Source organism: Penicillium canescens (assembly GCF_028828765.1).
Source record: "Penicillium canescens strain IBT 15451 chromosome Unknown utg000010l_segment0_segment0, whole genome shotgun sequence".
In the NCBI taxonomy this organism is placed as follows: domain Eukaryota; kingdom Fungi; phylum Ascomycota; class Eurotiomycetes; order Eurotiales; family Aspergillaceae; genus Penicillium; species Penicillium canescens.
Genome location: NW_026703972.1, coordinates 3,670,730 through 3,698,184, shown reverse-complemented (window position 1 = coordinate 3,698,184; position 27,455 = coordinate 3,670,730). Strand labels below are relative to the sequence as shown.

Sequence of the window (27,455 nt, the reverse complement as noted above, 5' to 3'; positions counted from 1 at the left end):
TCCGGACCGCAATTTCTAGATGCCAATCCGGCCCCTGGCCCGAGTACTTGGTGCTAGGGGGAAACACGTACACGGTAGAAAGAGGGAAACAGCTCGTTTGGAAAATTAAGCTTTTGATGAATTACAGCGCTGCGGCCCGAGCGGCCGGCGCATCCTTGGCCTGTCGCGTCCTTTCTACACTGTAAACTCTCAGCACTCTCAACTCTGGCTGCCGCCCAAGTATACCCGCACTGCCCTCCGTGCTATTGGCCGCTACTCCTTCAGAGATAAATGGAGTTTCTCGGCGCCGTTTTCGTTCCGTCTCTTTTTTCTCCTTTGCCTTTTCCTTCCCACAGGTCGCTCGCTACACTCGAAGCATTTCTGCTGGTGCCTTTAAGTTTTTCGTTCCACTTTGGCCGTTCTTTGACAACTGTGGACAATATTCAGGCTTATACTACCGCTGCGTTTCGGAATAGGCCGGGACAATGACAAAATGACAGATAATGTTCCTCTTAATCTGGCAATGAAAGTTAAGTAATTTGGACAGATACTCCTAAGACCACCATCTAGCTCTCATCTATGCATCAGGTCAGGCCGCCACTTAGAGCTAAGCTCGGCATATTCAACGAATAGCTGCGTGCTTCTATCTACAAGTTGTCAGCGAGTACGTCTAGTATGCGACCGCCAACCCAGCGTTCGCCGCGGACCGATCCACAACCCCTCTTTCTCACCGCGTGGAAAGGCTTGCCAAAGCTTGGCATCATCAATTTTATTCCGAAAGCGACTCAGCCAGATGCAATTGCCATTCGAGGATACCCGGAGACTGCGTGGGAAAAACAAAAGGGTACCAAAGGTTGGAAGTGTACAGTGACACCTCGTAAGTTCTAACAACACCCCGGCCCCATCAAAATATCTCCAATTTTCAATGCCCTTTTCTCTTGAATGAACTCGAAGAACGTTACCGGCGGATGGAACTCGCCACGTTCTGCGAGCTGTTCGCCCAGCTTCGCGAAACCACTGGCGAGCGCTGCGGCAGTGCGCGCGAATTCGTTGATCATGTACGGTTGCTGGTACATCGATAGAATGCCATCGCGCCCGGATCGATTGGCGATCGAGCACACATCGCGATCTTGCTGACACAGATCGGACCGGAATATGTCCTGATTGTGGATGCCATTCAGAATGACAAGGATCCGGTGAGTCCGACCGCGATCGGAAACCGTCTGTCTAATGCCGAACAGACGGTTCGGAGGAAAGAGTCTCTAACACCCTTGCAGGCAGCGTCTGGCCCGTACGTCCATACGGTGCAGCAGACTGCCAAGAAATGCCGCCATGTGGCCGCGCAGTGCTGGAAGAAACAGCGAGAAGTACAGCCGTCCAGGGACCATGCCCTGAAGGCTGAACGGAGTGTTTCCGGCTCGCCAAGAAACAATTTACAAAATATACCATCAAGCCAGATGGGAGATCGGCAGGGCCCGCCGACTTCATGAGACCGAGGATCAGTATCGTGAGGGCGAGGGTGACGACCCTTTATACCCACGCACCGCAACCCCGGTGGATCCTGGACTCGGCCGCCACCAGCCACATCTGCTGGGACCGGGGCTGCTTCAGTAGTCTGCGGCCCTACCGCGAGATGCTGGACACGGCGGGCGATCCAGTGGAGCCGAAGGGATTGGTACGGTGAAGCTCACGCCGCGGGGGAAGTGCAACCAACCCCTGGTGTTAAAGAATGTGTACTTCGCGCCACGCGTCGGGATGAACCTGATCAGCGTGCCGAAGCTGTTGCGAGGCCGCTACTCGGTGGTGGCGCACCCGCAGAACGTCTTTGTGCAACGCCGAGGACGGACGGTGGGGACCGCTTACCACGCGGAGGAGGATCTCCTGATCCTGTGGTGCCATGTGAGCAAAAGGTCTCGAGAGCGAGTCCAACTGGCGAGGGCGCCGACGACCCGTGACCATGCAGATTCCCTGGAACCGCAGGCGGTGGTCATGGACGTCAACGAGTCTTGGGAGTTAAGTGACGCAGAATGCGCAACGTCAACCTCTGAACTCGGTAGTGAAGCTGTGATACTCGAAGAAGATGCGTGCAAAGGAGTGGACCAGGCCTCCGAAGCGTTGTGGCACGCTCGGATGGGACATCTGAACCGGGGAGACTTGAGGGTGGTCCTCCGGCAGACCGGCACCCCGTACCGCCCGCTGACCCAGGCGCAGCTGCTGGAACGCCGCAGTGCCCGGCGTGCATGTCGGGTAAGCAGCATCAGAAGAGGAACTCCCTGCAAGGCGGCCACGTCTGCACTCATCGAGAATGTTTGAAACGATCCATTCGGACATTATGGAAATGCCGATTGCCAAAGATGGCTCCAGGTACGTGATCACTTTTACTGACGATTATTCTCGTGGCTCGTGGGCATATATATGCCATGAGATGGAAGCATGAAGCGCTCCAGAAGTTCCGCCAATTTGAGGCCTGGGTGCATGAAGGCGCTGAGGTGGAGGGCGTAAGACGCGATGGAGCGCGTCGGCCCCTTGGTCTTATCTGACTCGGCGGGGATAGGTTACTCGCCACAACAGTTTTCGAGGTTGGTGATGGGCTGCTCCTACAACGGCATGAAGATGTCAGTGGTTTTTGTGTTTGTGACACCAGACTTGGCACAGATTATCGGACCCGGCGCAGCAGGAGGCGTGACATTGCACTCACCTCATCGTGCACAACGAACGTCTGGGGCTTATGCATCCTGCTGTTGGCCCGCGGCCTTGGTCTGCAGTATTTCACATAGGACATGTTGCATGGTTTGAAGCGACAGGGCCAGAAATGGTGTGTAAGCCATGACTCTGCGTGGAGCACTGACGGAGTGCTGGTTCGGGCTCACTTTGGTGCGCTGTCAACGGTTTCCTGTCCATCATTAGCTTTTTGTCGGCGAGACAATGAGTGACTTACCTGTTCTGAAAGAAGACACCGGAAAGGGTTCGTGGCTTTGCGCGCAATGGACGGAACTCATGGATAGTTCTTTCGCATCGTCTTTGAAGTCAGTCCAGTTTCGGAAGGGTCGCGTTGAAATCTACATACCTGTGCAAAAACCTCTTTTGCATCGATATATTCAGGGGCGGGACAGTGGTCGGCTGCTATGGTGGACAGATGTTCGCATAGCTGCTTTGACCAGCTAACCCCAATCTGCTTTTTGATCGGCTGGCATGGGTGGCATAGTGGACCTGGTGGGAATCTCATTCTCACAAGCACTTTCTAGCTTGTCGGCCCACGATGTATCCATAGATGTCAGTACAGTGGAAATTTCAGTAGGGTTGAAGGGAAGAACTTATCAGTTTCCTCACACGCAAGGCCTGCTCGACTTTGCGTGGCCAAGTGATGGAATTGTAAAACAAACCTCGTGGGGAGAGGACGTATTTATAGGCTTCTCAGCTCCTGTCGCGTACGTGCTCTGCTAGGTGGCAAACGTTGAAAGACACAATGCCTATCCTAAGTGAGGCCTGTTGTAACATATACCGCAACTATTTGCAGCAAATTTCTTGGTTTGGCTTTAGATGCTCACCGAGAAAACATGCTAGAGTCAAGTAGAGAGTGAGTCAAAGTGAGTCGGTTAAGAAACGTTGGGTCACTGTTGAATCTACGGTCATAATATTGAGGCAACGGAAGCTGTTCATTCTTTGATCTTACCAAGAGCGCTCACAATTTTCATCTAAAAAACATGGAAATTTTCTGGCCTCGCTCGAGTGTTGATTGTCTGCGCTGTGTGTGGTTCTGTCCCTCTAGGCTGCGGAAAGCGTCAGTACTCAACCCGTCAACCCGTTGAAGCTTGGCCGTCCTTGTTGACGGGAGTCAACTTTTGAACTCGTGATCATGGTTAAGATAGATACCTTGTTTTTTCGATTTTCTTTTTCGGTCCTCTAGATTGTACTCTATATACTTTTGGGATTTCTGAGCTCTCAACCGAATGTGGAAAATGCGTTGTGATTGAATATATATCTCCCGGTCCGTTCATCACCAGAAGCCACTAATATGAGGCACATTCACCAACCATCAACACCACGAGATTCACACCAGCACCATCATTGAACGGACTGCTAACAGAGCCCCGAAAAATCTTTGGGTTCTAGGCAAAGTCAGACTGTGTTGATTGACTTTCATGGTGAAAGTGAGAATGAGTTACCACCTACGTCTGCTAGTCTATAAAATCCTCTAAGAGTTGTTGGGCATGCTATTGCCCAGACACTCGACTTTTCCCTACGATCAAGATGGATGCCCCTAACAGCACGCCAGACCAGGAAGCAGAAGGAGAACAACAGTCTAGTGCGTTGCCAATCGTTTGTGAAAAAGACAATTCGCAGGAAACTTCCGATGATGCACCAATGGTAAGTGGAAAGACTCAGCTTCGAATGCTCTTGCTGACCATTACAGCCCTCTACATCGGAACAGGAAGCAGAAACAAGACATTCCTTGGCGACCGAGCCCTTTCAACCTATTCTGAAGGTGCTAGCAGACCTCGAACGCAACGATCCCAAGTCCGCCTTTCCCGCGGCTCGTCTTGTCGGACTCTATCGACGCCTATGGGAGTCGTGCGTGTCCAAACACATTGATGGCCAGAAGCTAGAGCAGAGCAATCGTATCTTGAAGGAGGCTAGCAGACACCTGACTAAAGAGAGGGACGGACTTCAGCTGCGCCACAACAAGCAGCTGTCTCGGCTGCGCTTCTTTGAGCAGGCACTGGAATCATCTCGGGGTCGACTGACTTGCGTACTTGATTATTGGAACCACCCTTGCAGACTCAATCTACCAGGGTTCTTGGACAACGCAAGAGAAGGGTGAAGGGTTGCATATTCATGATTGTCCTAGGTCTTAGTTTTCCAACTTGGCAATAATGTGACAACATTTTAATTGAGAGAGAATTACCGCATGGAAAGTAGCTTACATCTGGAATAGCATAGCCTTCGTGGAATGTTCTGCGAATAATCCCGCATGTTCTAGTGTCACGTTTATTAACCAAGTACATTATAAACAAAAAAACTATTGATCCAGTGACAATGTGGGCAGTGTAGCTAGCGGAGAAAGCGTCGATTAACTCGGCCGTCCCGTATTGTATCACGACAGCTACCCGAAGTAGATGTCGCCAGCTCTTACAGACCACCAAACCTTCTCCTCGGAGACCGCTTCAGCAATCTTTGCGGAGTGTTGGCGTCTTCCATTCTGCTTCGAATGGCCCTCTGGATGCAATCGTCCCTTGTTAGATCCAGGGATTTTGTCAAACTGAAGTATTTCAGTCTGGGATTGACCACAAGTGCATCAACAATCGAGGAATGCCCGCCCTTGACCGCCAACATCAATGGATCCTCAGAACATTGGTTCCTGAGGTTCACATCAATTCGATCATAGCGTAGCAGTGCCTGTACTATCTCCAGGTCACCGCCACGGGCAGCCATGCAGAGAGCAGTGTCGTGAGTTGCGATCGTGCTTTCATTGATGTTCAGACGTGTGTCTTGTTGCACTAAAAGTCGTACCAAATCGAGATGGCCATGTGCAACTGCTCGACAAATAGGCGGATCTATTAAATCCATTCCATTAATCTCCACGCCCTCCATACTCAGTAGACAATCAACCATGTTCACGCGCCCGTGATATGCGGCCACGGAGATTGGAGAGTGGCCTCCAACACAGACATTCAGACTGATCCCTGGTACCGCAAGCAGCTGTCGTAGGAGCACGGTATCCAACCTGGCCGCGGCGTTGTGGAGAGATGTAGACAGCGTCTCGAATCTCCCGCGGCATCCAACAAAATAGACGTTGATGTCTTTCTCGGCCAACAGCCTTTCGGCTATCTCGTCGCATGACGAGTAAGTAGACAGCCAAAGTGGCGTATTGCCATCTTTGTCTTTACAGTTCACGTTGGCACGGGGGTGACTTAGGAGCAAATTGACCATTTCCAAGCGTTTGTTTTGAACGGCGAGATGGAGCGCCGTAGAGCCTTTTCGGTTCTGGATGTCCAAATCCAGATTTTTTTGCCTGAGAAGTCTTTTGACAGCCTCTACTGACCCATAGGCCACTGCTTGGTGAAGAGGTAGCTCAGCCTCTTGTGATGATTTGGTACCAAGAAACACCTCGGCCATCGGATCGTTTGAAAAATCATTTCCATCACGGGTCTATTGAAGCGACATGCCCAGTCCCATGGCGAGTGGCCCGAATCGTCCTGTAGATCAGGGTCGCTGCCACTAGAAAGTAGCAGATGCATGAACTCTATTCTGCCTGCGAAGACTGCTAGGTGGAGCGCCGTTCGGCCGTGTTTGTGCTTGACGTCCACCTGGACGTTGGGTTGATTTAAGACACTTTTGACGGCGGAAAAGGTTCCGTAGTGGATAGCATACCACAGGGCGCTCTCCCGCGCTTGATTTTGAATGTTGATGTGTAGGTCTCCACGACTGAGCAAGAGGTCCCGCACAGCAGCGGAAGAGTATTTGAGCGCCCTCATGAAAGGAGTTTTGCCTCGGTAAAATGCATTGATGTTGGCGTTGTGCTGGAGCAAAGCCTCCGCAAGACCAACGTTGTCGTATTTGACGGCCAGGTGCAACAGATTGCTGTTCTGAAATTTGATATTGTATTTCCAGATGCTGGGCTGCAGTCTGAAATCAAGGTCTTTGCATGGTTTTGCGAGGGCAAATAATGCACTACCGTCCAAATACGACACAATCCACAGCAAAAGCTCGTTGGGCAGGTCTCTGATGTTTGGCTGTAACGTATTAGCTCATCGGTAAACTCCGTAAGAACGAATTGAACAGACCATGATTGGACAGCGGATGGAGCAAACGAAATGTAGATAGGGGTGAGGTGAGAGATATGAGAGTAGGATATGGGAGGCCTTTATATACTCACCTCAGCCAAATTCGTGGTCAGCTAGGAGTCTAGTCTGTCACTTGGCTGAAAGGTGCGTAGCAATCACACGGCAGCATCATAGCCTTGACAACAATGTTCAGGCGCGGAGTTGTAGAATCTCTGAAGTCTAGCTCCTGGGAACGCCAAAACTGTTCCTGGTAGTGTGTCGATGGCCTGGGAACCGAATCTATCTCTACGTATCCACATCTTGCACCTAGCGCCATAAGAACAAATCACAACCTATCACGCACTTCGAAATTCATAGGCAACCCAGAATCTAACGCAGCATTTGTCGACTTCGCTGCCTACCGCAGTAGCCAATCTGTTCGCCAATGTATGGTCCCCGCGATGGATAGTCAAATGTGCAGCTGATTGCAGCAGTGGTCTGGAATGATATCCCTTCATCAAGGCCACTGATCGGCTGTATACGGCGCATACTGCGTCTGAATACATTCTTCCACGTACCGACTGTTTCAAGGAAGTGTTCCATGCCAGCAACGCAGCCATGTAGGTAAGGAGCCACGCGATGGAATATAAAGCTGGCGAGGGAACGCCGCAGTGATTGCCAAACACCACCAAAATCCGAAGCATTTTCTGCCTTTGACGACCACCTCAATAACTACCATGCTCCCTTGGAATCCGTTTCTTGTTTGTGAGATAGAGGTCAGCCCCAATGGCCGTCCTGGCTCTTGTTGCGGGACGACGAAAAAAGACGAGCCGTGCAAAAACTCGATCAAAGTTGAAGACACCAAGGTCGGCCATCAAAAGTTGACCACTCTCGCCAGAGAGCCGTTTGACTTGTTATCGTTGCAGTCGAAGCTCTATGATATCGCCAGAGACTTCCTCTGCGCGAGATGGCACCGGCAACGGCAGGCCGACCAAGTTGGCCAGCAGTGGTATGAAGCCGCCGTCCGCAACCAGGCGCGAGTACCACATGGCTCCAGAATGGCTTCTCCATCAGTTGTTGTACATCCAGGCCAGCGTCAGACATCGTCAGCCTCCAGGCGACGCCCTGCATCAGACAACACTGGCCCGTCACCTCCTCACAGGCTCAGACAAAACCCGCCGGTGCGGCTTTCAACCAACCCCGAGCCAGTGCAGCCATTCAATCCATTTGTGACTTCTGCAATGCTGCGGACGAACAGTGTTCCATGGCGCGTTTCGTCGACCCGACCAGCCATCCTCTCATCGACAACTAATATCCGGGTGGGTGTCCAAGACTTGACGCTGCAGAGTCTCAGGCCGAGCCAAACGGTCGACAGCATCCACGTCGACAGCATCTACTGTGTGTCCTGCCAGACCGAGGATGAAGACCATGCGGACGAGAGCGTAATCTTACACTGCGGTCAGTGCACATCGCTCTGTCATCTGTCGTGCGCCGAAGAATGGTTGGAAAAGCGAGATACAGGGTTTGGCACGTCATGCTGTGTGTGGTAAGTGTGGATGACCTTATTTCTGAGACGACCAAGATACTGATGACCGCAGCCGAAACGAAGGAGCCCTAGATGCCTTGATTCGCCCTTTACCAATCACCTCATCGGATGCCGAAACACATTCCGTCCTCGCAGCAAGTGAATCATCTCCCGATGGTGGGCCCCGTCGCTCAACCAGACTTGCAGGGGCTCATTTACCACGAGACCCGTCCACCTCTGCACCGCTTCGCCGGTCGGCACGACTCTCCACTCTGCGTGGGTGATCGTAAAGTGCAGGCGAGGTAAGATGCAAATAGAACAAGCGACTGCCAATCACACGTGAGTGCACGTGACCAACACTCGGCATCGTGATCAGCAACTGTGGTTGTAGCATTGATATAGATTTTTGGAGCAAGCTTAGCAAGAAATGAGATCCTGATTGTGAAAATCCAGAGTACAAGGCGACAGTTCATTTTTGCAAGTGCTGGGCACCACTAGACCTTAGCCAAAGATACTGGCTGCTCCACTTAATTTGACAATGACATAGCGTCGCTAAATGTGCTGGTAGATTCAGTTTCTTATTTCATCATACCTAACGGCGTGACCAGAGAGACACACCGATTCATCTCAGTGGAGCCGTGCCACAAAAGGCGGAGATTGTTGGCAGGAAACGCAACTCGTGGGGCTGGAGCAATTGACAAATCTCTCTGTGCTTGTTAGCTTGACCCTGCGAATCAAAATGTTGACCCGGGGAACCTCAAATCATTTCTAGGAGCTTTCTATCCCCTAGGAACCACAATTTAGCTCCTGGGGCTATTCTTAGTTACAGGAAAACGAGATCTACCCCTGGGATCTTCACTCAACGTTCCCTGGCTGAATACGAAACTCGCTCTGGGAATACATTGGCTTGACCTGGGAGCTGTGGAGCCCCTGGGAGCTTACTTTAGGGTCCTAGAGTCACTGTCTTGCCTTCTGAGATCGGCGAAAGCCCTCACAAAACACCTTCCCCGGACCTGCGCACAATTCTGCGTCGTTCGGTCACTCCTATAAGGCCAAATCATCGCCCCAGGAATCAACAAGTCGTCAACAGGAACGCGGCTTTGATTCCCCGAGGTGGGGATAGCAGACCCCAGAAGCTACATCGGGCTTCCTGGGTGCTACGTGGCTCCTAGAGGCTGTTTCTTTGCTCCCAGAAACGTTTCAGGGGCCCCCGGAGCAAGAGAACTCCTAGGGTTAAGAGATGAATTCCTAGCACCGATGCAACCGTCAATAGGACCATCACCGATTCTTGATAGTGATGATGAAGATGTGCATGTTTGTATCTGGATACCGCTATGGATATCTATTTGCTGTTTATATGGACAGAGACGGAAAATGTGCATAAGCAAGGAAAATCTCACTTTTCCTAGACTTCAGCCGTGAAAGACATCAAGCACGAGCAAATTGATATCAAACGCATCAAGCCTAGTTAGTGGATTTTAGTTTCCCTGATTTCTGGAGGCAGTAATGAGACGGCGTCTGAGATAAAAGCCCTGCTATCTGTAGAGAATTACCGAACATGACGGAGAATTACTGACTCTAGATACGTTCAAGCTAAAAAAGAACCATGCCACTACTAGTTCATATTAGTTAGTAGTATATCGAGTTACCGCAGTATCTGCGACCTCGGGAGCTTCGCAGGCTCAACTGGGCTAGACGCAATCACGCCGTTCTGAAACTCCCTGTCCATACAATTTAGCACAAATTGGGTGCTTCCAACGTCACTTTCTGACTCCTAAGTCTGGCACGGATTATGTACATGGAGCGGCAAATCCACAAAATGATAATTCAACAAGGAAGAAAAATCCGGCCCTGACTCTTAAGCGCATCTAGTTGGAATTGCGAGGTATTCTTTTCTGTGTATCTTGGCTAGCTTTTAGAACCTCGCACTTCCTAGGTGCTATCAATGCAGGACCAATAACGGTGACTAAACGAATGAATGGTCTCAATACGCCTCAATTAGGACAGGCACCCGTGCCTGCGTATTCGAAGCTCCCCATTTTCTGCTCTAGAGGCCTGGGCTCAAGTATGGATTCCCACTCAAGTGGTCAGTAGATTGAGCAACTGCCGCAAATCGATGGGCAAGTAGGGTAGACGTAAAGTGTCGGGTCCTGTCATACGTCATCCAGCGAGAAAGCTAAATGCCAAGATATGGTCAGCAAACAATGTACTATACAAATCTCTAGGTAAGACAAACAGTTGCAATCCGCACTCCAAGCCACAGGCACCTATGCCTTCTCGGAAGCATCGTCCACGGCTCCTCAATCAATGGTCTGTCAATGTCTACACCCATCTGATCAAAGAATTTCGCAGAGTAATACAGCCGGCTCCAGATGTGTCCTCTAATCAGCAAGTCTTCCGGCATCGGCTTTAATCTGTTGCTTGTGCGATACTTCGGCGCTATATCTTTGTTGTTTTCTGTCTCTATCATCCGTTTGCATTTTCCATGCGAACTTAGCCGATATGATTTGCATGGAGTGTGGTACTGTTCCCAGCCTAGTGGTTAGCAAGGTGTCCCAGAAGCACAGTATAATCGCCCATGAGCCCGCCACCCCTCCTGCGTTGAGAATTCCTCGAGAAGCCTGTTTGGTCTGCGAGAACCTGAATCAATGCGGGTAACTGTTAAGTTGAGTCTCGCTCCGTCAAGTGGAGGCTTTCTCGCCACTCTAAAGGTAGATTAATCACAGATAGCCCAGGCCAGACCAAGCTGTGCAAGGGCTCAAAGTTTGCAATGCGATTTTGCCCATCGTAACCGAGCTAGACGTTTCGAAGCCCCATTCGGTATCCGGTTTGAACCTACTAAAACAAGTTAAGATATTTATACACTTGATAGCAGGCTGGAGTAATAGGGAAAGGATAGGGCACGGTAGGGATATAGTTACCGGATTGCAGTCAATACATGTGTGCAGTAATGGGTATTGGCTTACTCCTGCTGCATTGATTTGAAGGCACATTTTACCCCAAGAATTCGAGTAACCCCACTTCCTTGCTGCCTGGCTCCATTCCAGAACAAGTATCCCATACAGGTGACGCCACGATACTCAACGAGGTAAGACCCAAGAACTACTTAAGTACTGTAATAGTCCAAAAAGCATTATATAACGCTCGCCAGGTCTTTCGCAGCGGCTGTCTTCCTCTGTGACCTCTACTACATTGATTCACTGTTAATTCATTTCAGTGATCTTTCAACGACAGAAATGAGACCTATTTACTTAGTCCCTCTTGGCCTACTGGCTCTCCCAGGATGGTGCAAGCCAGTCTCTGATCCCCATTTTAGGACTGTTGATGTGGCCCCAGTCTCTCCAAACTCCCTCACTCCTAAGGGAGATGTACCCGGATCAACCACTATGGTCCACTATTTTCCGGAGTATGAAAGACATCCTAATATTATGAGAAAATATGAACTGACTCTTATTAGGAACATGAATGCAAATACACATGTTCTTGTACCTCGTCGCAACCATAAAGTGGTAATTCCAGGACTGGGAACCTCAACCGACCAAACGGTAATCTCAAACAACCCGTTCGGTTCAATTTTTATTGAAATCGTTCTCACGTCAGCAACCGACATGGTCTTCAACATTCTCAACGGCGAGGATGGCCAGTATCGTTTCACTATATTTGATGTTTTGGGGAACGTTATCAATAGAATTGATATAGACGGCAACAGTTGGGGGAGTGTTCCTAACGCTCGGAGGATGTTTGAGGCAGGGGCGGAGTATTATGTGTCGTGGTTCCAGTCTTAAGAGTCTGAGACTAGACTTTCGGGGTTCTCCCCTACCTAGGGGTATACTGTATAACTGATTTCGAAAACTACTGTATCTAACGGAACTCGCGGAGATGAGCCTTATGCGCGCCCTTAGCTATAAAACGCCTGGGAAAAAGCCAGCAAGCAAAAGATGGGTAAAGGAAGCTACAAGGCTCCCCATTTTATCAATTTCAGGCAATAGGCTAGTACAGCGTAGGCGTGAGAAAGAAGATGAGTCGAAGCTTCGTGCTTGGCGAAGGGACGCAATGAAAATGGCGGCTGATTTAGCAGCTAAAGAATTGGAGGAAACGCTTGAAAATGGGGATGACGATACATCATTGGCTAGTGAAGCTACTGATGGGCTTTATTTCATGGATCCTGGACCTTGTACGTCTAAGAAACGAGCCAGAAATTAAAGAAATTGAAACTTTTGCATTATGGCTGTTAATTGCATTTTGGCTGTGGGATAACCCCCTACCAGAGAAGGTGGGGGTCGTCCTGTGACACCTACGACTTCCTTGGACCAAGGTCTTTCCATCATCAATGGAGAAGCGAACTCCCACACAAGGAGGGTAAGAGAGGATGCGTATGAACCCAGCATTGAGTATTGCTAATTATCTCCTGTGGATCAAGTCTATTACTTTCCAGTGACAGGAATCTTGGTGGCCACACGCGCCGAGAGAGCTGAAACGTCTTTCTTTAACTCTTCCACCCCCACCTTCTTTCTAAGTCTCTAAGAAACGAGTCTTAGCGGTCCCCTCCTGCTTCTACTGTTGCTCGTCTGTGTATATTGGCATGTTTACCCACACTTGCCGAACACGGAGTCACTAGTTACAAATCTTGCTCCACACGCCAATAAATTGTAATCGTCTGGGCGCCATCTGGAAGCGCAATCATAGCGAACTGTCCTTCCGAGCCCGAGTTTATGTCACTGGTGTCCGCCTGCCCCTCCAAACTGTAATGGGTAACTATATTTCCGTTGTGGTAGACATTAAAAATGACCTCTGAATAGGTTCCTGTGGGTGCCACGAAGACATCGATGACTTCCTGATTCGCGTTCAACGCTGCCCGATAGACGTTTATTTCGGCCCCCGATTGGAATCGTTCCGTTAGGCTCCGAACGTCGCCGATGGCGGCTGTACTGAAGCTCCAGTGGAAATCGAAGCTCGATGGACGACCAAAGGTCTCACGCCATGGAGTCATGATTGGGTGCGCGTCCGGCTGAGTCGTGATTGGGTGCGCGTCCGACTGGGGGGCAGCCAGGGTGACAAGCGGTTGTAGACATATTAACAGATACGTCAGAAAAACAGGGAAGAACTATGCTGGTCAGTCTAGGTGACCAAAACGACGGCAAATATACATACCATGATTTGTTATGAGAACAATACTAGTTTAGTCTGGATAAACAAAGTATTTGGATGTAGTTGAGAATGGTTTGAACAGATCTAATAAATAATAGGGCCTGCCTGAACGATTTTATATAATAATGAAAACTAGTGTCGGGACATATACTCCCGTCAGAATAAGCAAAGACAGGTTGAACGTAATCTTGCTAAACAACGGCTCCCGCCGTATGGATTCAGGGGTATTGAGCCTTGACCTAGGAGGAACATCTATTTTACATGAATCAAATTGACTTTTGCTTTGGAAGCATAACCACTGTCCACTTAACTGTGTACACAGTACCTAGCTGGTGATACCAACAACTAGAGTTTCTATCCCTACTTTATTAGCTAGAATGCATTATTTCTCTACATAATACTGTAGCAATTCGTATCCGGTTGATCCGAACAAAAAGATATCTGGTCCATCCGGCTGAAAAGACACCCGGGTCGTTTGATCTGTAAATGTTCAAAATATTTTCATTAACAAAGGTATCCCTAAAATTGTTTCACTTTAGTTAAAATAAACTTATTTTGCCGTTTAACTTTAGCCTTTATTACCCATTGCGGGCTTTGTTACTCGTTGCCCCTAATCACCAGCCGTCTGCTCTGGTCCATGCATGGAGCACCTAGAATGATTGGGACCGGCCGGTGAGAGATAGGGAAAATTCGAATGGGAATTGAGAGCTTAGAATTGGTATGTATAGCGGTATAGCAGCATGCATCTCGAGGATCCATGATTGACATGAACAAAGGGCTACGAAGAGCATTTCACATAGCAATGACAGCAGGATTAGCGCTTATATACTAAGCCACGTGGAACAAGAACGATAGAAACTTGCGGGCACCGACCCGGTCACCCAGAGCTTGAAATTACGTCTTACGGGAGGGGTACTCCGTACGGAATAGCCCCTTCGGTTAAAATATCTTAATAACTAGAAGAACTGATATCCAACGGAGCAGATTTGCCGCAGCCTAATCAAGATACGTGTTAGTGAGGTTTCTTCCTTGCACTGCCCCAGCTTCAGCTCGTCCCTTTACTCACACTACGTTTTATTCATTTGGTTAGACGGTAAATCCTTATATAAAGTAAGGATTAGCATTTTACATAATTTGCCAAGCATAAAAGCTGCTTTTTTGACTTCGAAAAAGGACATCTGAGAATAGACAGGAAGAACAGCTAAAGCGGCTGAATTAGATAAAGCTATTTAGGAGAAAAGCTAACCAAGCTAAAATAGACTTGATTAAAAAAACTCTGTGGCGAGGATAATGCCCTGAAACGAAGGAACGTAGTGAAAGGGTTTACAACCCTGCGCGAGCTGCCCGCCAACCTTTGCTGGCCTGCCCTGAAACGAAGGAACGTAGTGAAAGGGTTTACAACCCTGCGCGAGCTGCCCGCCAACCTGCCCTGAAACGAAGGAACGTAGTGAAAGGGTTTACAACCCTGCGCGAGCTGCCCGCCAACCTTTGCTGGCCTCTCACTGCCAAACTCTTCGTTTTTTTCGTTGCTAATTGGTGCTTTCTCGTGCCAAGGAATGCTCCTATTGACTGCCAATACGCTCCTTCTCGTTTGCTGCTGCGACTCTCCAGGCTCTCCTCCGATTGCTGCTCTGTCTCTCCGCGCTCTCTTCTGATTGCTGCTCACCTACTTTCCTTTCCTTCCTCCTTAGGCTTCGTGCTTCCCGAATTCGTATTCGGCCTCTGTTGCTTTTTCTCCGTGTCTAGGGATCCCGGTGTTCCCGCTCGTCTTGGAGTCGGTGTTCCGGCCTTCTCGCCTTTCTATTATGATTCCACCCTTGTTTGTCCTGAGCATCCTGCAGATAGTACTATTATGCACTCATGCGCACGGTGACGTGTTCGACTTCTACTATATGAATGATCAACACGGATCTTTCTCGCTGGCCCCAACTTTTTCCTGTCGCTCCTCTCCTAGTGCGCCTTGGAACGGATGCCGTTTGCTGGTTTCAAGCCATCTCTTCTCTAATGACATCTCTTCCTGCGCAACGTTCTTTCTGCTCTGGTTGCGCCAGACCATGGCGCTCTACACAGTTTCGGTCCTGCGACAATTGCCGCAGGACGGCTTCTCAACGGGCGGTCAGAGCCCGACAGCTTTCAGCTACTGTAGGCACGAGTAATATTTTAACTGGGCCACCTCCGCCTCTAACTTCCCCTACTGTTCCTGCCTTTTCGACGCTACATTTTTCGTGCTCTACATGTGCACGCCCCTGCCGGTCGTTGTATCATAGGACGTGTAATCGCTGCCGCCAGGCAGCTACACGGAGGACGGTAGCATCGTACCAGGTACTGGGAGTGGTCCGTCCTTCTTATCTGCTGCATTGTTGACCCTGTTCAGCACACACTGCAGCCCGTTCGAGACCCTGGAACGTTTTTGCCTGCAGGAGGTTCTACTCTAAGGCCTCTGGCCCCAGTTCCACACACGCCACATCCTGTTCGTGATCCTAGAGCATCCTTGCCCGCAAGGGCATCTCCTTTGAGGCCTCTAGCACCAGCTCTCCGCATACCAAGTCCTGTTAATGACAATTCTGTACATGATACTGTAGCATACTTGCCAGAAAGGAGATCCCGTTTGCGGCCTCTGGCACCAGTTCCGCAAGCGCCGATGGCTCCGCCTCCATCGTTCGATATTCTAAACGCTGCGCTTCGGCCCGTCCCTGTGCCATTATATTCGAGAACCGGGCCGGGACCCCAGAGAGTGCTACTTCCTGCAGGTCCTTTGCCGGTGTCCTCCCCACAGTCGCCACGGATCTCACAGGCATCTCCCATCAATATAGAGACAAGATGCTATCCGAATCCTTTACAGGCCACGGTCAACAGGGAGAGAACGGTAGATTTGGAGAGGTCGCTGGCCAATTTAAATCGAGCGGTAGGTTTCCTGCGTGCTGAGCTAGAGGCTCGTGCCGTCGCCTCCGATGCTTTTCCCCGGATATCTCCTGTTCGCATATACGAGCATCCATAGCCAGATACGAGGATGAGATTTCTGCGGCTGCGAAGAGATGCGTCTGTTGTTCGTGCGGGGAACTTGTCTCCGACACAGATATCTACCGCGCACATAATGAGGATCCTTTGCTGCTGTCACTGTTGGGGAGTCTTGATCCCTGCGGCCGACATGGTAACACTTGGAATCTGTGCTCGTCGTGCCATGCTTCGCTCAATCGAAATATGATCCCCAAGTTCTCTGCGAAGAACCTTGTGAATGTGACTCGGTGCCAGGACTATCCGTCTGCTCTGGAAGGCCTCACTCTGATAGAAGAATGTCTCATTGCAAAGTGCCATCTTCTCGGTGTCGTTTTGAAACTGCGACCAGGTGGCCGCTCCTCGCCAATCAACTACCGTGCTCTCCGTGGCCATTTCATTGTCATCCCACAGGACCCAGAACCACTTCTCGAGATCCTACCGAGCCCGGAGTTGACATTACATAGTCTGATCAAGGTGTTCTGGTTGGGTCGTCGACCTCCCGTAGATTCGGACCTGATTCAATTCCTACTCGTGCGGAAGGCGAAGGTTCTGGCAGCCTTGGAGTACCTTGTCCAACATAACCACCTCTACCGTAACACCATAATTAACCGTCCCATGATCGATGACTGGGGCGATGACTTTATCCCGCCGGACCTGCGGGATACCATCATCTATCTCGACGAGCCGGATCACCACGAGCGCGAAGGTTACACGGTAAATCTACAGACAGGGAACTACGAGAACGATCTTCAGGCTGCCCAGGATAGTGCATTCGACGCGAGTGGCGGTAGCCCTTTCAATACCGGCTCTGTCGCCACGGACATAAACGGAGAACGTCAAGACCTGGATCGCCGCGTTTTGGACGCATTGTTCACCGTCCTTACGAACCAACCGGCCCCGTCGAGTGAGAGTACCTCAGCCAGAGAACGTGCAAGAGGCACACGGCCCCTTGGTCATCGAAAGATACCATTAATTTCTTACACAATCCGTGGCCAAACCACCCTGGTAAATCACTGGACGGACCCTCGTTACTTTACTGCCGCGTTTCCAACCTTGTTTCCGAGAGGCATTGGGGGCCATCTCGATGAACGAACTGTCCCGGTGTCAATTGGAGCGTTTGCCGAGTGGGCTTTGCGTCACCACAGTAGAAGGTGCGTGGCTTTCTTTGGAAAAAAAAAAGAAAAAAAAAAAAAAAATTCTATAGATACTGATCTTTGTCTCTCCTTATTCCTGTAGGTTCGCACGCCACAAAACGTTCATGTACCTGCTGTATGATGTGATCCAACTCCGAAAATCCTCGCTAGGGAACGCATTCCTCATTAAACGGCAGAACTGGCAGTCGGCAGTGGACGACATCGCCTCTCTAACAGTGACCCAACTCCAGAATGCAGCGAAGACCATCGAAAGCGGCCAGAAGATTGAGGATCCGGTCATCCGACGACTGCTGCGAAATATCGAGACTGTCGGGATGCAAGTCCCGGGATCCTTCGCCCAGAAACTAAGAATGCGTTCTGAAATTCGAGGACTGATTACACGGTACGGTATGCCAGCTTTCTGGATCACTATCAACCCCTCTGACCTACGTAATCCTTTGGTCCTGATCCTGGCTGGCGTAGAGTACTCTGGGAACAACTTGGCTGCGGCAAATGCCGCTATCCGTGAGGCCGCCGTTACCTCTAATCCGGTGGCAGTCGCTGAGTTTTTCCATCAAGTCTGTAAAGCCGTTCTGGACGGCCTTTTCGCTACTAATACTGACCGGATCGGTATCCTTGGCGATCTCTCGAACCATTTCGCTGTTGTCGAGACGAATGGTCGAGGCATGTTACATCTCCACGGATTAGCATGGGCGCGAGGAAACCTGGCTTTCACTACTTTGCGAGATCGGCTCCTCCAGGATAGCGACTTTGCGGCTCGCATGATTCGCTACTTAGAGTCAATCATTACCCAAGGCGTTGATGAGAGTATTTTGCAAGACCCTGAAGTGAACCTTCCCGGCATGCCACCGTCGGCCAAAGATTTTGAATCCGATGACGACTTCCATCTTCGACTATCGTATGACAGCAATTGTGTCGCTCGTAAAACACAAGTCCATTCGAAACACCATCTCGCCACATGCTTCAAGTACCGGCAAACAGGTCCCGGAAAGAATGCTTGTCGATTTGGCATGCCTCGAGATCTGGTCCCTGCCTCTAAGGTAGATGATTTTGGACTGATTCACCTCGCTCGAAACCATGCCTGGATAAACCCGTGGAACCCCGCCATTGCTAGTTGTGTTCGTTCTAATCAAGACATCTCCTGGATTCCGACAGTCTCGAAGTCTTTGTCGCTGATCTATTACATCACCAACTACGCCACGAAAGATGACGTCTCTCCCTGGCAGATGGTTGCCAAGGCGGCTTTGTTGAAGCAATCTATTGAGAATGCAAAGGTTGCTGAGCCACCAACAGCGACAGATCTCCGACTTCGAGAAAAAGGTGTCAATAATTTTGCACTACGCTGCTTTAATGCCCTCTCTCATGACCGAGAGATCAGTGGTGTACAGGTCGCTAGCGTCTTGCTTCAGCTACCAACCTATTACACGATCAGCTACAACTTCGTCCGTATCAACCTCTGGTGGCTAAGGCGTTATATTCGGGCAATCATTCAGCCAGATAACCTTGAAAGCGGCCCCTCTTCTGATCCCATGGCAGAAGAACCTTGCACATATGAAACGGGCGACACCGGCCCCGTAAGCATCTTTGACAATTATAAGTGGCGTGGACCGCACCTGGCTCCTCTTTCATTATTTGAATACTGCATGCTTGTAAAGACTAAGAATATACGCGACGCTGTTGCGAATGACGTGGACTTCGAACCAACCCATCCTAGATATGGCACGCATGTACAGCACTTGGCGCGCACAACGTCCCAGGTGGCCGCCGTGACTTTCAATGGACAGCTAACGGAGTTCCAGGCCGCAGAAGACGCGATTCCGGGAGGCCATCCGAAAACGACTGCGATTATAAATGACATGGCTGAGATATTACTGGGCCTTTTTGTTCCCTGGGATCACTTGGTTGATCTCTTCCGCCGGCATGCGACAAAGCGGGACGCCCATGTTCAAGTATGGGCGGCCGTTGAACCAACCCTCCCATTTCACAATCGGGGATTTGCAAGAAACATCGAGTTGCTGCGGAAGTCTAAGGAAGACTGCCAAGCCGATGCAAGTTTGTGGAAGTCGGCGAATGGCGCAGCTGATTCATTTCACCATGACGTTGACGGATTTGAGCCGCCAAATTTTGCTTCTGATGGCGACGAGGACGATGAATGCTTTCAACTGCAGGATGAGACTTTTAACACCGAGACGTTGGTCGCCGCCTATCACTCCATCAGGAAAGCATGGCATCGAGAGACGCTGGTCACTGGACGCCGGATTCCTCCCTTGCTCCGCGCCATAACCCCAGTGCGAAGCTTGCTACTACAGAACCTCCGGCCGCTGGATATCTTTCATACTCCTGCATACGAAACATCTGGCCTAAAGTACCTCCCACCATCCACTTTACAAGCGTGGGAGGTTCACCTGAAAAGTTTCGCCAATCTTGATCATGGGCAAAGCACAGATCGTAATGCCACCAGCTCTAACTTCGCACTCGACGATTTCGACATCCAGATTGAAGATGGCATCTTGGAACCTACACTGGTTGGCTCATACACGGTCCCTGCTATGGATGACCTCCAGTCCCGGGTTGACCAGAGTCCCACTGGCGCCTCTCTGGCGTCCCTGGTCGTTGAAGTGATTCCCCTAAATCAGAAACAGCTAATGGTCGTGGAGAGGGTGCTATCTGAAGCTTTGGCCTGGGCGGACCATCCTTATGACTCAGCGCAACGCAAACAGACCCTCCTGTATGTCGGAGGTGAAGGGGGCACGGGTAAGAGCCAGATCATCAAGGCAATTGATGCCGGTATGAACCTTATCGGACGAAAACACGAGGTAATCCTCATGGCCCCAACGGGTGCAGCGGCCGATAACATTGGCGGGAATACGTACCACACATCTTTAGGGATCTCTATCGACCGCTCACGGGGAACTGCGATGACATCTCGAGTTAGACGACTCTGGTCTCGCAAGACCATCATGTTCGTGGACGAAGTAAGCATGATGGATCTGACCATGATCAAAGTCATTGATAATCACTGCAAGATCGCCAAATCCCTCGATAGATCCTCCACTGATCTTTTCGGTGGGCTTCCTGTCGTCATCTTCATCGGTGACTTTTTCCAGTTTCCACCTGTTCGGGGACCGGCCCTATGGAAGGAGCCTAGAAGGGGTAGAGATGAGGATGAGAACGGTCGGCTCCTCTGGCATCAGTTCAAACAGGTAATCATCTTGGATGAGCAAATGAGACAATCAGAAGATGCTCCGTTTCGTGATCTCCTTTCACGAGCGAGGGCTGGAACTTTGACAGAAGCCGATCGAGCCTTTCTTAACAGCAAAACTATCACGACCCTGGTCAGCCCGCTGTTGGAAGACGCCACCACTGTCGTGAAGTTAAACTCTCTGCGTCACCAGGTAAACCGCGTTCGAATTGAGCAATTCGCGCGGACCCGGTGTCAGAATGTATATGTCTTTCCTGCGCATCATACGCGGACCAGGTCTACTGGTCCTATCAACCTGCGGCTTCGTGCAGACGACTTGCTCCAGCAACCGGACCAAGGAACCAAAATCCCTTTTCCCGGACTCTTTCTCTACACCCCAAATATGCCTGCCGTTGTACTGACCAACATCTGCACCCTGCTCGGCCTGGTTAATGGCGCAGCGGGGACTGCTGTAGGAGTCGTGTTAGATCCGGCCGGTATGTTGATCTTTCGTAAACAGTGATGAAACCATCCTCTTGACACCTCCCCACTAGCTGAATTCTTTGAAATCGACGACCTCTATATCATGTGCACCAAGCCACCTGCCTGCATTTTATTCAAACCAGACAGACCAAGACCCACTGCATTTCAAGACCTTGAACCTTCCATCGTGCCAGTCTTTCCATTAGAGCGATCTATCACTATGAAGGGCTATTCGGTCCGAAGAAAGCAGGTTCCCATGTGCCCAGCGTTCTGCCTCACCGACTACAAAGTTCAAGGCTCGACTCTTGCAGCTGCGATCCTAGACCTTAAAGATGACCCCACCATCCGGGGGCAAGATCGCCATCGGAAGTATTGCTCGCTATATGTGCAGCTATCCCGGCTTCGATCCTCCAAAGGACTTCATCTTCTGCAGAAACTCGAAATAGAAGACCTTCGATTCGGACCCGATCCTCGGCTGTTGACTGAAATGCAAAGACTTCAAGAGCTCGAGAAGGAAACGATTGCTGCATGGCAGGGAAATTGAAACATACAAGCAACTCTTCACTAAAGGGTCCTTTTGCAGATATATTCTATTCTGCATCGATACTCATCCAATCACACGTTACGCCACAGGACAACGTGAGGTGGCTTGCATACAATTAGCGTATCCTAGCGAACGTTCGTGTAACTTTCCGGCACCTTACCAAATCCAAACTTTCAATGTTCATGACATCTGTAAATTCTTCCTCATTTCCCCCCGGTTTCGTTTCAGGGCCACAGCGTGCGGTAGCGCGCGTCACCAGTAGTTTAAGATGTGAGACACGGATCGGATTTCGGATTGCTTGGAAGAAAACGATACGATTGGCGGTGTAGTTATAGTGGGCTCCATTAATTTGCCTTGGCGTGCCAACTGCTGTATTACTGCTAATTAGAGATACAGTGGTGTAACATTAGTATTTGACCTCCAGTACTTCGGGACCGTGACCGCTTTTTAGACCGCCTACTTTACTAGTACGTCAACACTCGCGTTTTCAACGCGCCAGTATCTACGCTATAATTTTTACGCGTTTCTCACTCTGTCTCTCTATAATAATGCCTCCAATACGCGGAAAAAGAGGTCCAGAGCTTGACTGCCTTACCCGGGCTAAGATCTGCGAATTACATGCTACAAATGGCTGGGGTGCTACGACTATTAAGAAGCAGCGCTTTCCCGACATTCCACGCTCAACTATTCAATACACCCTTGCCCAAGAGGTAAAGCGTCAAAACAGCAAAGTCTTCCACGCTCAGGCCAACCGAGGAAGCTTACTGAAGAGGATCGTGACTATATCTACGATACTATACAAGAAAAGCCTTCAATTTTGATCAAGGATCTACTCGGAGAGGTTGATTTTAAGGTCCACCGTATGTCAATTTGGCGTCTAACCCACGAAATGGGCCTTCGAAAATGGAGAAAAATGCAGCGGCCGACCTTAACGCCTACACACGCTGAGAAACGTCTACGCTGGGCCCTTCAATATCAGCATTTTACGTCGGAGGATTGGGCCCGCGTCTATTAGTCTGACGAATGTACGGTTGAACGTGGTATTGGCCAGCGTCAAGAATGGACTTTTACGCGTCCGAAGGATCAGCTATTTCAGCATTCGAAAGAGGGCCATCAGGTTCAAATGGTTCCAGCGCGAGGGAAGCAAATTAAGCAGATGTTTTGGGCTGCTTTTTCCGGTCTTCCGCGTCGATCAGGCCTTATTCCACTATTCGGAGATCCCTTATCTCGGAGAGGTGGCGTTTCTTCGCGTACGATCGAAGAGCTTTATCGGCACGTCTTACCTACGCTACTTAATAGCATTGATTCTAATGCTTAGACCTCGCCATGACCCGGACCGTGGGTCCCTTCTCGCGACCCTTGACCCGCCCCTCCGGAGGGGAGGGTCGTAGGCTGACGACCCTCACCGCACCTGAGGGTCATAAAATCTTTGGAGGGTCACCCGCCAAGTTACCCTCACGACCCGCATATGCATAAATTCTTCACACCTTCCCTGATTAGGATGGATAAATTTGCTGACAGATAGCAATAAATTACTGTTTCTTATACCTGTTTCGTCTGTCACACACTTAATTCATCTTTTTCTATCCGACCCCTGTGTATTTTTATGAAATATGTCTTCAGGTCTTCTTGCTTGGTAATACTCAATTGACAGATTCTCAGGTCTAAGGGAGACCGTTGTGGTATGTATTGTAAAGAATTGGAGAGATTGGCAAATCACGATGTGGAAATATATATTTTGAGTGCAGAACGTAGTCGCACCGCAATCCAGAGACGGCTAACATTTTTCTGGATATAACCTAAAACCACTGGAAATCCTGACTTCATTGTATTTGATATATTGTATTCACTCTCTAAACACTTATGCTACGCTAAAATTAAGCAGAATATGTCGATTAAGTTCAATTATGTGACTCCAGAGTTCTAGGGTCCTAAGGGCGACCCTCACGACCCTCAGGGTGACCCTCACGACCCTCAAAGTGACCCTCATAACCCTCAAAGTGACCCTCATAACCCTCAGGGTGACCCTCATAATCCTTGTTCTAGCCAATTAGTATCGGTAGTATCAAATATGATATATCACCTTTTCTCCTTTGTTTGCGAAGTAGACCCTTGTCTACAAGACTCAACTACCCCTGAGTTCTTTACTGAATAGCACAAGAGATCGAGGTAAGACTTTTCTTCTCCTAACCATCTTCATAATGTCCCAGTTCTCTGATAACTTTTCATCTGCTTATGGGGGTCCTCCCTCGGATTTTCTTGAATATATTGCTAATGATAGTTCAAATCAGCTTTACTCCTCTATCCCATCTGGAAGTCAAACTACCTCCCTTCCCTCGTCTCTACATCGAGCGGCACCTGATTGTCTTCCACGGATTTGCCCCGATCGGATCAGATCGTACATCTTATACTCACCGGAAATGGGTAGCGAATTCGTGCAGTGGTGGCTTCATACCGATTTTGGCCAAAAGAAACAGATATCTTGGGATACAAAACGAGCTGCCCAGTGCTGGAAAAACTTTGACCAAGTCGCGTTTGAAAAAGATGGAAAGCCTGGGGTTATGTGCCATCAATGTCGGAAGGTGCTTGATCACCCTGGCTGGGCTCATTCAGGGACGACCTCAATGAATAAGCACTATAATGGGGTAAATTGCCGAAAAGCTGCCTCAGCTGCAGGGAAGAAACCAAATATCAAGCTTGCATTAGAGCATGCGGTATAGATAAGACCTAACTCTAACCGTGACGATCCTAAATCTGACCTCGACGTTTAGGCGCAGAATGCGACGGTACGAAGATTCGATGAGCGAGTTTGGCAGCAGAAGCTTGCTAAGCTTCTTGCTGTATCGCATCTCCCCTTTCTGTTTCTCGAGCACACCGAGTTCCGTGATCTTATCTCCTACGCCCGGCTTGCACCGTCAATGCCGGAAATTCCTTCTGCTAAGGTTATGCGCCGGCAGCTTCGAGACCTAGTCCGTGAGAACCAAAAGAGTATCCTTCAGAGACTCCCTTCTGGTGCGAAGCTATCACTTGCTCTAGATTGCTGGACATCGCCATTTAAGCAGGCATTTATAGCGATTACGGGATACTTTCTTGACGAAGACTGGGAGTACAATGAGATACTACTCAGATTCGAACACTTACATGGATCTCATTCAGGTGCAAATCTGAGTGAAGTGCTCTTCAAGCTGCTACAGGAGTATCAGATCACAGATAGAGTGCTTACGGTAACCACCGACAACGCTTCAAATAACGTTACCCTTATGGCAAGTGTCCACGACGCGATTGAGTCACTACAATCCGCCAACGATGTCGTTATTATTCGGATACCGTGTATTGCCCATGTGATCCAGTTAAGCCTTAAAGACCTCCTTGGGAAGATGAAGGCTGCTCCAAAGAATGATGTAGCTGAACAGGCATGGTCTGATGACCGGGTGGATAGTCTTCGTGCAAGACAGCAGAAACGCGAGATCGTGGACACTCTAAATAAGGTGAGATATCGTAACTTTTCTACCATTCATTATCCTAATCTGTCTCTTAGGTTCGAAGCCTTGCGATCTATATCAACGCGAGTCCGCAGCGCCGAGAGTCATTCTACAACTTACAAACTAAGGAGCCAAAGCTCGTGCCAATTCAGGATGTTGCTACTCGATGGAACTCCACGTTCTTAATGCTTGTCCGCGCAAAGAAACTCCAGCAAACCTTCGATGCTTTCTGTACACAGTACGACCAAGAACATTTTGCCCTAAGTCAGGAGCAGTGGCGACAAGTGGACTATCTTATCTGCATCCTTCAGCCTTTTCACCGATTCACAACTCTTCTTTCAAAGTCGAAGGACGTCACTATCCACCGGGTCTTTAAGGTCTACAATAAGCTATTTGATCACATAGAAAAGTCGATTAGACGGCTTAGACGGAAGAGGGTCGCTTGGAAGCAAGGAATGCTTATGTCACTCGAAGCGGCAAAAAGCAAGCTCTCAGTCTACTATAAAGACACTGATAATATGGATGGCGATCTCTATGCCATTGGCACAATCCTTTCTCCGCAGGATAAACTTCAGTTTTTCTCAACCGCCGACTGGGACCCAGAGGAAGGCGGAATTGATTACCGAGCAACCTATCGCCAGAGCCTTGAGTCCTCTCTCGAAAAGTACTCTGAGAACCTTGCGCGGGAGCAGCTGACATTAGGTGCTCCTCTAATGATTCCAGAAACGGATGAATTTGATTTAGCATGTGTTCGAGACGAGTCGCAGCAATCGCAGATTCCACAGCGAGTTCAATCTGACGAGCTGACAAGGTATCTTGATAGTAGTAAGTTTCTCTTAATTTCGACAGAATTTATTACTTATTTCTCTTTCAGACACAGTACCAAATGCTCAGCCTCGAACTTGGTGGAAATATCACCAAGATGAATTCCCGAGAATGGCGAGGCTTGCACGGGATATTCTTTCGATTCCAGCTAGTGGTGCAGGAGTAGAACGGCTTTTCAACTCTGCGCGAGATATTTGTCATTATCGGCGGGGCTCTCTACAGCCTCAAACAATCTCGGATCTTATGATGTATATGTGCACGTCGCGTTTCGAGATTCTTGAAGAGGAGCGAATGATGCTGTCTGAATATCTTTCAGCCCAGGAGATACAGGCTGCAAAGGAAGAGAGAACACAGCAACATATCACCGTTGATCCAATCAGTGATGATGAAGAGGATGAGGGGCCTTCTACAGAGTTTCAAGCAACTTCGCCTGGCCAAGCAGCTTCACAAGGCCTATCTACAAACGCACTTGGCAAAAGACGCTTAAGCAGTATAGCCAAGGATACAGGAGGTGACCAGGAAGATGATAGTGAAGTGACATGCCTGCCAGAGATACAGCACCGAGTATCTGGTAGAGTTCGCAAGCGTTCAAGGTTGCTTGATGGATATGAAATATTGGATATATAGTTAATTCGTTCAATTCATCTATTCAGTTCATCTCTTCAATCTATCTGTTTAATGCATTCAAAGTGATCAAAGGTAGCAAAGTAAGCCTAGAACTGCTGTAAGTGAGATACTCAAAAATACAGCTAAAACCTACATAATTTGTGCACCGCGCGACATGCTGGTGTTTGCATTGTTTTACGACCCTGAGGGTCGGGTCGTGGCCCTGAGAGTCGGGGGGCACTTTCAACGACCCTCCCCTCATGGAGGGTCAGGGTCGGGACTCACTACCCAGGACCCTCCGAGGTCCGGGTCGTGGTCCGGGTGTCAGGGTGACCCGCGGGTCGTGGCGAGGTCTAGACATAAGTTTCTACACCCCGGCCAGCTCACCGTCTCTATTGATTTATACCGCCTACCTAAAGCGCGTAGTATAGAACCATGCTAAAAATAGTAAGCGACGCAAACCTAGGATGGGAGCATTTCCTTGAGACGATTCCGCAGCGGATGGAAGCTATTATTGGGAGCCAGAGGCGGTATACACCGTATTAGATTCCATAGTATGAATTCATGGAGGTTTTTGACTGGCAGTATATTATATAATCAGGGGATGGGGCCAGACAGTGTAGAAACTTATGTCCAGTCACTGTAAGTCTGTTCCTCGCCATAGTGGCTAACCTAATTAAGGTAGGGCGAACAGGATATAAAATACGGGCGGAAAAGGAGGCGGTATACAGATTGCCCAATTATATTGGATTCTGGGTTATTGCACT

At 49.5% G+C, this 27,455-nt stretch overlaps 3 protein-coding genes across 3 annotated transcripts; 1 reads left to right on the top strand and 2 right to left on the bottom strand.

Moving 5' to 3' along the window:
• Positions 1 to 947: 947 nt before the first annotated feature.
• N7446_012586 (uncharacterized protein) lies at positions 948 to 1,966 on the top strand (the record flags this gene model as incomplete). Its single annotated transcript, XM_058521328.1, has 4 exons — positions 948 to 1,037; positions 1,062 to 1,175; positions 1,257 to 1,386; positions 1,433 to 1,966. The coding sequence occupies 4 exons, from the start codon at positions 948 to 950 to the stop codon at positions 1,591 to 1,593; spliced, it is 495 nt and encodes a 164-aa protein (XP_058366694.1). The 3' UTR covers positions 1,594 to 1,966.
• A 50-nt stretch (positions 1,967 to 2,016) lies between these two features.
• N7446_012585 (uncharacterized protein) lies at positions 2,017 to 2,310 on the bottom strand (the record flags this gene model as incomplete). Its single annotated transcript, XM_058521327.1, has 1 exon — positions 2,017 to 2,310. One exon carries the CDS (start codon positions 2,308 to 2,310, stop codon positions 2,017 to 2,019), a length of 294 nt encoding a protein of 97 aa, XP_058366693.1.
• Positions 2,311 to 12,886: 10,576 nt separating this feature from the next.
• On the bottom strand, positions 12,887 to 13,422 carry N7446_012584 (uncharacterized protein; the record flags this gene model as incomplete). Its single annotated transcript, XM_058521326.1, has 2 exons — positions 12,887 to 13,372; positions 13,420 to 13,422. The coding sequence occupies 2 exons, from the start codon at positions 13,420 to 13,422 to the stop codon at positions 12,887 to 12,889; spliced, it is 489 nt and encodes a 162-aa protein (XP_058366692.1).
• Between the last annotated feature and the right edge of the window lie 14,033 nt (positions 13,423 to 27,455).